At 35.6% G+C, this 13,803-nt stretch overlaps 1 protein-coding gene across 19 annotated transcripts in view; it reads right to left on the reverse strand.

The window, feature by feature from the left end:
• MECOM (MDS1 and EVI1 complex locus) overlaps window positions 1-13,803 on the reverse strand; it is a 537,495-nt gene that overhangs the window by 49,635 nt on the left and 474,057 nt on the right. For 9 of the 19 annotated variants that reach the window (XM_074327559.1, XM_019735571.2, XM_019735599.2 and 6 more), the window contains exon 3: window positions 8,586-8,720. In XM_074327559.1, the coding sequence (XP_074183660.1) occupies window positions 8,586-8,720 (135 nt within the window). Of the gene's footprint in view, window positions 1-8,585; window positions 8,721-9,895; window positions 10,007-11,333; window positions 11,466-11,578; window positions 12,507-13,803 lie in introns of those variants that run through there. The other 10 variants (XM_074327577.1, XM_074327588.1, XM_019735651.2 and 7 more) reach the window with 9 other exon arrangements.

Raw genomic sequence — 13,803 nt, forward strand, 5'->3', positions numbered from 1 at the left:
TTTTGTGTTGGAGAAAAATGGAAGGGAATCAATTACTCCGTTAAATTCCATAAAACAGTTAACAGGTCTCCTCTCCTACCAGGGGGTTTTATGGAAAAAGTTATCTGGATCCAAAATAAAAATGTCCTGGATCTGGGATTTTGTGATGAATTCAACTCAAGCATAAAAGAGGGGCTCAAAAGTCTCAAACACTTAGAAAAATTTTGAATTGATTCAAAACGGTTGTTGATTCGTTATTTTGCTGTGTCTCTCTCCTAATTCTCTATTAGAAGGAAAAACATTTAATCCTCCCAACATAACGTGAAAGATAAGAGGAATGGGGCCTTATAATAAGAAAATAGGATTACACGGGAATTCTGTTTTTTAAAAGGCATGATAAAATATTTTTAAACATAAAATATTTTAACTCCTCTAGGGTTCTCTATTTGATAGTTAACACCAAATTCCAGAAATACAACAAGTTATGAACATGACCTAACTCTCCATACATTAGAAACTTTGGAAAGTTGAGGTGGTCTTTTCATTTCATCATAGAAAAAATTTAATTTTCCCCATATTTTTCTTTTTATTTTTCCAAAAAACTATATTTCTATCTTTGTAAGTATGTATATTACATGTGCATCTCGGGATACTTCAATTTATAAGAATAAATATTTACAGTAAATATTTTAATAGATCTTTTTGTACTATTCTATTTTTAAATTTTGCTAAAATAGCATACTAGTAAAATTTCTTAACATTTTTAAAAATTCTAAATCATTCAGAAATTTGAAAATAAAACCAGAAATCCCCTAAAATGTTCATTTTTACCACTGTTGAAATTCACAGTTTAAGGCATAAATATAATATTATACATGTATATAAGAATTACTCAAAACATAATTATTAAACTAACTTATTTTAATCAAACTTTGAAACTAGTTTCAAATGCCAAAAGACTATCCATTCGGTTAATATTCACAAGGCTAAGGTAGAGATAAAAGGAAGTGGTGATGTGAATTTGATTTAGCAAATTTTAGACTTCCAAAAGGTATGTTTTCATGCAATTTTATATAAAAAATATATATATGCTTGGATAGGTTATATATTTCATATGTGACATACAAGTATGTGTCTTGGGGAAATTTTTAAATTTGCATTAAATATTAGTCATCTCATATTTTAAACATTAATATATATGAATGTTGAATGGCATCTAATTGGTTCTAATTATATATCATGTTATATGTAATTATATATTATATCATATATAGTACGTAATCTATATTATATATGGTTATATATTATATACAGTTGGAATTGGAATTAAACCTATTTTATTAAATGTCCATTTTCTTTTGTTACTTAAGTGCAAGAAGAGGATAGCCACTAAGGAGAGTATTGGCAATTGTAAGCACTCTGATAGGAAAGTTAATAGGCCATAAAAGACTTTCAGATTCCTCTTTATACTGTCAGGGCCTGTCTTCAGCCTAGTACTCCATCAAATTGATGATGATACCATTTGTATTTATAAATGGTAATAACGTGGGTTCTTGTTTATTATCCTATAAAATAGAAAAATCTAAAATCCGTCAGACCAGCCTTACTGTCTAGTTTGCTATGCTTGGATCGATTTAAAGTATTATGTTTGTACTATTGAGACAGAAGAAAAATTCAGTGTACAAGAAGGAAAATAAGAGAGAAAGAAAACAGATCTTTTACTTTTAAAAGGATGAACAAGGCCTCATTGTTATGAATCTCCGTTTATTTTTCCTGGTCAAGCACTGGAAGTTTTATTTATGCTTAATAGACTGCATTTGGCATGTCTAAAAATGACAGAAGTGTGAATTATGAATGACCTTCAACCTATTCAGGAAGTTGTAATAATTGAAATAATAGAGAAATGTACTCCCTGCAAAAATCTGTACTGAGAGTCAACTTTTTCAGACTATCGCTGTCTTTCCACTTTGAAGTTGACAGTAGATTTCTTCCTCTCTCAGCCAAATTCAGCCTGAATGCTTTATTTTCTATAGCTTCATTCAGTTTACCAGTCAGAAGACTAGGAAAAGCTGAATGGAACTTTAATGTTTGGAGGTTAGGTGGGAGGGGAAGTAGGTGACAGTTTGCATATCTGAACAAAGTCAACATTTGATATGAACACATCTGTCAGTGTTGGTGCTGCGAGAGGTAACATCAAATCCACAGAGATAACGAGTGCACGTGGACTGGCTTTAGGAAACATAGTCTGGACCTCTGATCTACCCACAGCTATGTGGGAAATCCCGATTCAGGAGGGCAAAACTGATGTCAACTTTATAGCTTCTGGAAGAAAGACCCTAGCATATGTTCTTAGCGCAATTAGCAAGAGATAACAAGTGTCTTCAGCAGACAGAGAGATTGATGACAGAATGCAAAGATATTTGTCCAACAGAGTGGAAGCTTTATGGTGGCCAAGCTTTGCCAAAGCAAACCATCCTTACTTCCTTTAGTTTCTCCAAAGAGATGGTATCCTATATTTTTCTTTAGGGTGACAGCTACACACTAAAAATATGTTGAGAAATGTAATGGGATTGTCTTGCTATATCTGCTTCCTAAATGAAAAATAGGTATCCACTGGTTATTTTCAGAACAAAAATATTCATGGAGGAGTTTTCTCCCCCCACATTTTAGCTCTTTATGCTCTTTGTTAATAATGCGAAGAGAAAACCAAGTAGAATGTATTGGATGAAACAAAACACAGAGAATTGACTGTTGGTATAAACAGGGCAAGTGATAAAGGTCCACTCATTATATATACTTGGAGCCTACAGTGTACCTACAGCATGGAAGCCTTGCAAGTTGTCCCTTTAAAAAACCTCTAAAGATCTCTCTACAGACCCCACAAGAAATATCCTTAGCCACCGGTCTTTAATGTCGCCATTTCGTCTGATTCTGTGAAAACTGATCATTCTGAATGGTTTCAGAACGTTTGGGAAGATTTCCATCATTACATGATGAGGAAGCTAGAGATCATCTTTGGGTTTTTCACTAGGCTGAAGGCTTTTCTTGTGACCTTGACCAACATGTTAGTTAAGGTGGCTTGTAATGCATTTTGAAGATTATCTTTTTGGTGCCATTCCAAAAGTGGCTGGAATCCAGTATGGGCATGCTGTTTTGAGATCTTCCTGCATGAAAGGTGTTCCATACCAGGCAAACACTAATTACTTAAAATGTGCACAGAATACTCCAGGCTGTCCTATTTTCCATTTATGTGGTCTGCGAATCTTAGTAAAATTCCTAATCTGTGTAGTGTTATGGCAATGTTGTGTCCTGGGCATTATTACATGAGGAAAACACTTTGAGGGGGTTGGGGAGAGGCAGTGCTATTTGTTTTATCACATAAATATCAAATTGCAAACTATGTCTGAGACAGTTTCATCTTCAGGTGAAGGAAGTAACTTATCAGCCAGACAACACCCCCCAAAGTCAGCTTGGGCATCATTCACAAAGCCAGTCTCTGGGTATTGCCAGCTGGCATTCATCTTAAAACAGCAGAGCATAACTTTGGTATAAAAGTGGAATTTGACTTAAAAGCAAAGCAAAGAAAATGCTCAAAGCCAATAATAATTTTAACATCAAAAGAGGTCATAGAAAACGTGGACAGAAACCCGTGTAAAGGAAGAGCAAATTAACAAATTATCTGACAGTCTGTGCAAACATTTTTTAAAATTGGAAAGAGGCTAACGAATTACATCTTGATTTTTACATAGCAGATCTTCCCTTCTTTTTTGCATAAACTGTAATAATTGAATGATGCAAGAAAACACAATTTTTTTTTCTCAGTAAAAAGCCAAAGAAAATAACTTGATGACTGAGCCCATAATAAGCCTGAAATAATAATACTGCTCTAGTGTCACAGTGCTCTCACAGAATCGTTGACATGGACCTAAGGAGAGGGAAAGCGGGTGTGCCAATTCAGCCATGATCATCCTGGAAGCAGTTAAAACTTTATAAGGTAAAGCACAAACGAGAACATGCCTGTTCCAACTGAAAACACTGTAGAATCTTGCTGCTGTTCATCAACCACAAGAGAGCTGGCAGAATGTCCTAAGTGAATTCCAACCTTGTATTCTCGGAGGGGCACTCGTTCTTCTATATCTGATTTCTTCAAAATATACATCAGGTATTAGATAATCTCTTATCGACACATGTCTTTTTATTCAGAGTGAACAGCAGACTTCTCTTATTCTACTTACTAAATACCAGCTGTCAAGGGCCTGTTTAAAAATGAAAGGACTTATCACCTTGTGTAAATGACAAGATTAATAATGTCTTGGGTTTCTGAGAACTTTATTCTACTTGTAGACCATGTTAGGGCAGGCCAGGCGTTTGAATGAAATCATGTTCCTTCCTATGATACCGAATACATACACACATATAAAATATTACCCCAAAGCACACATCCAGATCGTTCTAATTATCATGAGTGGAAAGGCAGGTCTTGTTTAAGTCTAAAAAGTCAACTTACATAAATTGTGCCTTAGTGACCTGTCTGATTACAACCAATATCGTTTCATCATGAAGAAATATTAGAGAAAAACTTGTATCCAGAGAGCTATTCCTTAAGTATGCAGAACTTATGAACATATCATAGATGAGAACTGGCATTGTTTGAGATGGATCGGGGGATTTATGGGTCATCTTGCCTTTGATATTGGTGAAGGGTATAAAAATGTGGAGGTAGGAGGAAACTTTTCAAAGGATGGAGGCATAGGCAGGACCAGGGTGAGACCAATTCTAAAGCAATGTGATGTGCTACATCCACCCCTCAAAGGACATCAAAATATTCTGACCAAAAAAAAAAAAAAAAGAAAACTCAATAAATCATCCAGATGTTTGGCCTACTTGACATGAAACACATGGGTGCTTCCAGGTGTAAATGAAACCTCTGAATAATTAATAAACCATTTTCATGCTTCCTCTGCATATTTGGTCCTCCTGAAGACCTATTCTGGAAAGAGCTTTCGTCATTCAACTCTGCTTTTGCTCCTGCCCTGCTCTACCTCTCAGAGACAATTCTTGCTCCTGAAAGCAACCAGGGACAATTTCACATTGTTAAAGTGTAAAGATATTGAAGCATTCTCTGTCTCAGTAAAAATGTCCAGCTAGACACTGTACCACAGCAGTACAGCGATGTAGCATTGTACAGAAACTTTTAAGGAATAAGGGCAAAAATCATTCGGACTTCAAGGATAAGGAAACTTAAGTGTTTTTAATGCATCTACTATTTTATGACTTGAGTATGACTGTGGTTTTAATTTACTAGTATCTTTGGTGTGGCCCTTTTTTACAAAGATAAATTACTATAGCTAACACAATAGTTTCAGGGGGGAATAAGGATATCAGTCAGAAGCTGCAGCTACTTTGAAAATATGATGTAGCATATGGTTATGCCAGTGTTTTCTGAATTTCTATCTCTAAAAACATCACTGCAATAATTTCGAAAACATGAAATGAAAGAGATCTAAAAATAATAAATTGAGTCTTTCAAGGCAGCATTATCAAGAAAAAAAGCTGCCACAGAGCTAACTATGGTTCGAAAAGAACAAAAACCTGAAATAAAATAACTCACAGAAATCTATTGGAAAATTTAACCTCAGGAAAATACCCTCAAATAAAATGCTTGCAGAGAAGTATTAGAAAAATGTAAATGAATGGCCTTTGTTTTTATGATACAAAACAGATTACATCCTTTATCAACTTTATTTGAAAATCAAAATCCATAGTGTTTCTAAATATTTCTTCACCCCCAAATAAATCACATACGGATTTTACCCAGTATACATGTTTTGACTGTCAAACTGTATTATCATCTTAGCAAGCACATTTATTCTCTTCTATACAACTCCCCACATCATTATAAAACTATTCCAAATTGATTAAACTTGATCATTAACATTAGAATTTTTTAAAAACTCTATCTTTGCAAAGTAAACTCTAATTTATCCACTCTTGTTTTGTTCTGGGTCATCATTTCACATCTTTGTTAGATACCCTAATCATTATAATGGCTAGACTGCAGTTGAAAGATCCACTGAAATTTTTCCTTTTTATAGTCCAAGACTTATACCTCTCATGTTATTAAAATTTATTTTATGAACTTGAGTGCCATTTAATAATCAGAGCAAAGAGAAACAGTTTTTACAATTTCAGACTGCTTCATTTGCTTTCATGTTGTGCAGGTAAGTTGATGTTGCTCATGTTTAATAATTACTCCTGACCCAAGGTCTCTCTGTATGTCTAGATATCAAATAATATCTCCCACAATAAGAGTTTTCATTATGTGATGAGTTCTGTTTATTCACCATTTGGCAGCTCCTGTTCCTCATGGAAGAGAAGGTGAAAAAATAGACCTAGAGTATCTCTTTAGTCAGCTTTTTTATCATGGTACCTGGTCCAACTTTCACATTTCAAAGCTGTTAGTCTTAATTGGCTTTTATAAATATGCATACAAGCTTATAGATAAATATGTTTATAATATATGCATACATTATTTGGGTGTCTGTTCTCTTTTGTCTTGTCAAGTGAGCTAAGTGTGATGGTATGCCTACATGCCTATCACACAAATCTGACTTTTACCTCTGAGTGTCCTCTCATGTTGTTTATGGGTGAACTTACTTGACCATGTAATGTCAATTTCACAATTATGTTATTTGATATGCACTCTGTTATCATCCTAGATTTTTGCCAGCATAGTATGTAAGTCTAAAATGAGTACTTACAGAAATAATAGGTATGTATCTAATATTGGCCTTTTATGATTTTCCTGATTAACTATTTTCCCTGGTTCTTCAGTTCAAATAAGTAACTATGTTATTCATTAAAGTATGAAGCCAGCATATTTTCTTTTTGAAAGCAATGCATTTTACAATGTGTACCTCAAAAGTAACTGTGTTAAAATTATAAATGCCTACTCTAATAAGCAACCTATTTCAGAGATAGAAACAGCAAAACAGTTTCCCTTTTTAATGCAACCAAGGTTCCCAATGACAAGAGTATATTTATTATAAAATATTAGGCACATAAATAATAAATGAAAAAATGAATTGGCTATAAGTCCGATTCTTAAACCATCTTTTCACTGATCCTACAACAGTTTTACCTGTCTAAGGAAATAACAGCTCCTATTAGTAAATATGGATAGCAAATACTTATTATGATATAATTACATTATTTCATCTTACAGCTGCCTTTTGAGGTCCTCCAGTTCCTTTTTTAGGAAACATAACATGAATAATTCACTAATTTATAATATCTATTGTATTTCCCACATCTACAAATAGTGGGTGCTCAAAAAATGTTTGCTGTTGATGGTGACAGTAACTCATATGACAGACTTGGGATATTTTCTGCTTACAATCAATAGCTAATTTAATAACGTTTTCCTTTGTCAATAAGGCCTCTTGTTTTCTTACGGCAAAGGGAAAAAAACAATTGATTGGTTTATTATTTTTGATATATGTTGAAGATTTTTAAATGATTCCCATTTAAACTTAATTTTATAATTTACTACCTCTTATACAGTTTAGTCAGTAAAAATTATCTGATAGCTGGTAAAATGCCAAAGAATAATCTCATAATGATGATTGAAATAGAGTCTTAGACCATATGACGCTAGCATTACTTAACAGCTTTCAATTGAAAACATCTAATTTAAACTTCTCTTTTTCTTGGTGCTGATTTTCATAGTAGATTTGCCAAGCAACTATTTTAATATGGTCTTTGAAACGTAATTTGATTTAGGTAACCACTGGGTTAAAAGAAATAAATAATGATAACATAATTAAATTCTAACCCAACAATGTTTATAAAACAAAAATTAACAGGCTAAACTTCTTGTTGTTTTAGGTATTGTCATACTCAGTTACAAGATTCATAACCTAACTTTATTGAGTGTAAAATATGTTTCATGATATTTTCATGATCTTATTTCATAGCCATTGTTATTAAAGTTAAGCTCACTGCATGGGCCTTCATAAAGCAATTTCCAGGAGTGATATTTTTAAACTTTTCACATATACAAAAAATAGTATTTTGATTAATCTAAAGGTGCTTCTCATTTATAATTAGGCAAATCAATATAAAATGCATAATCGGGTAAGTCCACACATAGATCACACGAATATATCTACCAATTTTTCTAATAAAATTATTTCAAGTATATCATTTCTAATTTCTGTGTAAATTCACAAAATATTTTTGATTAGCTCAGTAGTTTCTATGACTGTCTCCCTGTTATGGTGGTAAAAAAAAAAAAAAAGGTAAAGAACAGCTAGCAACAATTAGTACTCAGTTTCTAAGTCATTCAATCACATTAAGAATACTGGAGCATTTATGAAGTTCACTGGTACAGAGTGAATATCCTACCACCCAAAAAAGTAGAAGTGAAAGAAAATAGTACTGAAAATGACTTTATTCTGCATCTTACTTATATTTGTGCATTACTTTTCACCATATCAACAAACAGGCCACGAGGGTCTACTGCAGCTCACTGTTATTTTTATTCACCAGGCTTCACTGATACTTTAGTGCTCTCAAAGAAAGACAAGAAAATCTTTACAACATACCTGATCATTTATCTGGCATGCAACGAGGTTATGCTGATCATAACAGCCAGCGAACCTGATGTACTTGAGCCAGCTTCCTACATCTGGTTCACTAGCATCTATGCAGAACTTCACATTGCAAAACTCATCTAAGATCTGGAAGGAAGAAGATGAGAACAATCAATTTTCACATCAGTTCATTTATTAGAATGGTTAATTGCTTGAAATATTTTATTCAAATGTATATTCCTCCTTTGAATCTTTAAAAGAGAAAATTCAGGCAGCTTGCATATTAATAAAGAAGGAATAATAATAAGTTATCTTAAAAGTGGCAATGTACTGTTTTTTAAAGGAATTAATCAATTGTAAATTATTACGAAAAACTGATTAATTGGTTTCAAAAAATGCTTGCTTCCTTGTTATGTATAAAAGAATGTTACTGACTTAATTTTATCCAATATGTTTTTTATTTAAAAAAATCACAGTGAATAACATATACTAACAATATTTCTAAACTAAATAGTCAATATTTTAGGTTCAGATAGTCTTCCCATGTAAGTGTATACTTTCACATTTTTGCACTTTAAATTAATTCAATTAAAAACTTTAAATATCTTTAAATTCATTTTCAGTTTGCATTTCTCTACCATAAAATCATACCCCTAACTGAAGAAGATAGTAACATTTGTCTCATAGATGCTTCTGACTAAATTAAAGAAAAGCAAATGAAAATAAATGATTGGTAAACACTCATGCAAAATATGGCCACCTAATGTCTTAGCACATGCCAATGCATATTTCAATTTTACGTTTAGTAAGCAAAATAACAAAATTGACTTGTGAACAAAATATATAAGAATATTGTAGTAAATTGCCATCATTATACATGGTTGTTTTTCATGATATTTCACATTCAGCCTATCCTAAATAGTAATCATTATTTAGGACACTTATTAAACAAAAATCAAAATGGCAAAAGTCTATTTTTAAGCTTCTGCATACTTAAACAAAACTATACTGATTCACTAGCAGCAATAATGTTTTAAACATCAATATCAAAAGCTGCAGAGTTGTTGACCTGATGGTGAATAACTACAAATGTTGGTAATGTTAATGTCAATCAGTTAATGCAAACTTGAGGAAGTTTCCTATCAAAGACTAAACAATGTAGTCTAGAACAAAAATTGATGAATTAAATAAGTCCCATAGAACTCTGCTGCATCTTATACTTATATGAAAGTTAAAACTAAACTCTTGGGTATATGAACCAAAAGCAATTTTGCATAGAATTCAGGTAATCACCCAGTTGCAGATTCAACTCATTAACTCACCACAAACTTCAAGAAGAAGCCCAGTGTTCTGCGGGCTGTAGTCAAGAGGCATTATGAAAAAGCCTTTGGCCATGAGGCAATTAAGGGAAATAAGTAGTCCCACAATTTAAAAACGAAAAATCGGAACAGAAGATAGGGATAATAATTGCAACACACCACACACACATACATACACACACACACACACACACACACACACACTTTTTCCAACAACACTTCTTCACACCAACAACAAAAAGTCTACTACATTAAATACCCTCTCTAAGGAGGACAAGTTTTTAACAATTTCTTATTTATAACTGCAAACTTGAAGTTGTTTTCTTCGACTCTCACTGCTGAGTAACTCAAATGGCAACTTGGGATTCCTCCCTCCTCAGATGTCTAGAAGAAGCATAAATAACAATAGCAATACACATTTTAAAATAGTAAAAAGTTGGGGTTGTTTTGTTTGTTTTTGGGTTTGTTTGGTTTCTGGTAGATCTTTTGTTGTTTGTTTTCTTGACTAGCAAAAAGGCAGTTCTGACACACTAGAGAAATATTTAATGAAGGAAATAGGGTGAAGTCAGTGAAATGCAATATCAGTTCCATTCCATATTTGCAGAAAGACGTGGAAAACTTGTTAATTTCAAAGTCAAGAATCATCTATCCTCTTAGCTTTCGAGCATTCCCTTTTTGCGGGGGCAGGGAGTTAAGTGTTGCATATACTGCACATAAAAATTCTAGGTGTAATTTTATTCCGTGTTAACATTATTGCCATTGCCACTGTCAACAGTGAAATTAATTTAAAAACAGGTTCATTTCCAAAGAATGTCTTTTCATATATATGTTATTACATGATTATTCAAATATTTCACCAACATATTAACTTTCTTATTGTTAATATTCTTGCCCCAAGACAAAAGCTTAACTTTCTCTAGAATCGTCTCCCCTCCCCCGGGTGAATTATTCACTTTTGATTTGCTAGCAGAACTGCATTTGTCTCTCCAATGTCTTAATCGTCTCAGAAATCTCGAATAAAATAAAGTAACAACACATCTTCCGTCATTTCATCTAACACACTCCTGTGTTTTTAAAAGCTTTTAAGTTCCAAAGATAGCTTTAAAAAAAAAAAAAAGAATTCCCTTTAGGTGGACTTTAGAGAAAGGCCCTTTCAAAAAGCCAACAGCGAAAGGGGGGAAAAAAAAACCCACAATCTAGCCAAAGGGTCCGAATGTGACTTTCTCGCGAAGCAGCACACGGTGTTGGACAGCAAAGCTGTTACTTGGCAAGGTGGAACTCGGTCGAAAGCGGCTCCAAAGTCGCGTGGCCGGTGCCAGGAATTCAGATTTTGGCAACCCCACCTTCTGCGTCCCTGATACCGACGGACAGACACACGGAGGGAGGGGAAGCAGGAGAAGAGCGCAAGGAAAAGAGGCCGGCAGCCGGCAGAGAGACCCACCGAAGGCCAGACGACCCACCCTGGAGACGCGTCCAGACCGCACCGTTCCACAGGAGGAACAAGGAAATCGCCAGTCCCAGCAACGTAGATAAGCAGCAGGGCTCCGCGAGACTGCGGGCAAGTAGGAAAAACAGGCTGGGGGGCGGGGGGCGCCCGGGAGAAGGGGTGCCAAGGCAGGAAACTGTCCGAAGTTACAAACTATGCACATCGCCAAGACTTTTTTTTTTTTAAGTGAGTTCTCTTACCTTAAGATTTCTATGGCCTCAACTCAGCAATAAAAGGCAATCACAGAAGAATTAAAACAAACAAAATAAAATAATCAGCAGCCCCCAGCTTTCCTGCACGAAAATCCTTTCAAACGATCCCGAGCCACATTTCGAGAGGTTAAAAAAAAAAAAAAAAAAAAAAAAAGGCTCGCGTCTCGGTTTCCGAAAGGGTTTCTGATAACTTTGTCCGTCTCTAGGATCTGCTCGCCAGGACCACGCGTTTCAGATTTATTGTCCGCCAACAGTGTATTTTTAAGACCAGAAAAGCAGTCTCCTCTTGTCTGGGTGACCCGGATTTGGTGTGTTTTGGCTTTTTCTCCCTTCCTAAATGAGCTCGGAGCTATTCCTTCTGGTTCACATCACCTCCCTCTTTTCTCACTTTCTCTTGCTCTTATCAGCCCGATGTGTAATGAAAGTTATCTGAAACCCACTAAAACTTCTTCCACTTCTCTCTCCCAGTTCCAGGAGGTGGGGGGGGGGGGGAGAAACAAGCAGGAGGAGGAGAGTTTGAAAAGGTGGGGGGCCTGGGGAGGTGAGGGGAGCTCTAGCCCCCTTTCAGATCCTCCGCAGCGCTTTCCCCGGTCCTAGACCCTCACGGGATCGTCCCCTTTCGCAACTCCAAGCTCAGCCGCCGGGTTTCTGTTTCATGAACTGTCTCTTTAAAGAGGATCTGCTCGGCCATCCAGAAAGAACCCGGGGCGAGGGAGAAAGGGAGCTATCTCCCGCCGCCCAGAGTGATCGGAAGCCAGACGGGCTCCTCTTTCAGTAAATTTTTAAAGTGACAGCAGCCTCCTCTGGCGGGAGAGGTCACAAAAAGGTCGCCAAGACCTAAGTCCTATAGGGACAGACTGATTATGGATGCACCATTCCCCTTAAACATGTAGATTTCTCTGGGTAAACAACCAATGGGGAGATCTCGCTAGGCAGAATTTCTTTCCCCAGGGAAATATCCTCTGTTTCACTGTTCTGAACGCACAAGTGTAAGTGTGTGCGTGTGCGTGTGTGTGGGGGAGGAATGGGGGATGGGAGTGATGGGGTGGAGGAGTGCTTTCGGGTGTGTGAGGGTGTGTGCACCAAGGCTGGGGGTGGGGCGCTCGAGGGGCAAGGATGAGGGTTAGAGTAAAGGGACGCTGGCTCATGGTAAACATAATTACTTTAGAAATTCTGAGAAAACAGCAGCCTAAGAATGAAAAGTTGACATGTATATTTCCAGTTTTCTAAGCATCTTTTAAAAATTATTATTGAAATTCGTCTCTAATCTGTATTCCCTCCATTATCATAGTTAGGTCAGCAGAAGAGCATGCTACTTTTTCAAATCATATTTTGCTTAGAAAGAGGAATTTAAAGATCTGAAATATTATTTGCATATAACTCGCCCAATAGAAAATTATGGGTTTAGAGAGATTGACAGTTGTCTGGTGAGTTTTTGCCATATTCTTTGACACACTAATTAAGACACCATGACTTCCCAAAAGTGGAATTAAGCAATTTGACAACTCAGATTATTTTTAAACTTTTAACATTATAAATGCTGCTTTTGATGACCAGTACTATACAGTGATTAATAACTTTTTAATATCTATGGCCAATTTTTATCAACATTTCAGAAACGACTTTGGAAGAAAGAATATAGGGAACGCGTGGCAAAATAAAAGTGTCTTTGGAATTACTTTAGCCAACCTTGGAAAACTTAGTAAAACCCATCGGTTAAATGAAAATAAACGCTTTTTATCACAAATCTCCATTCATAAAAACAAATGGACAAAATCCAAGTTCTCAGCTCAACAATGGAAAGTTAAGCAAAGCAAGCGAGTTAAGGGACACTTGAGGGGGAGGGGTGGAGAGAGAGGGGATGGAAAACTTGCTTATGTTAAACTTTATCTGCAAATGGGGACAAGTCCCCTTTTTGTTTTCTCCAAGTGCAAATAGATGTGTAAATCTAGTAGATCTATATTTCCCCCAAAATGCTGATTTGAAAACAAAAATAGTAACAAAAGGGAGGGATGTGGGGGAGAGCAAATGACAAGAGGTGGTGACTAATTCGTTTCGGTGGCCTGTTATCTGTGACATTGAACTGTTATTTCAGATAATGGCCATTGTTTGAGGGAAAATCGCACAGCAGTGGTAGGTAGGACAGGAAAAATCCTTTGTAAATAACCTAAAACCCGGTCAGATATTCCCATAGAGTTCGGTGCTTGAGAACC

The sequence above is a fragment of the Rhinolophus sinicus genome, linkage group LG01 (genome assembly GCF_036562045.2).
Source record: "Rhinolophus sinicus isolate RSC01 linkage group LG01, ASM3656204v1, whole genome shotgun sequence".
In the NCBI taxonomy this organism is placed as follows: domain Eukaryota; kingdom Metazoa; phylum Chordata; class Mammalia; order Chiroptera; family Rhinolophidae; genus Rhinolophus; species Rhinolophus sinicus.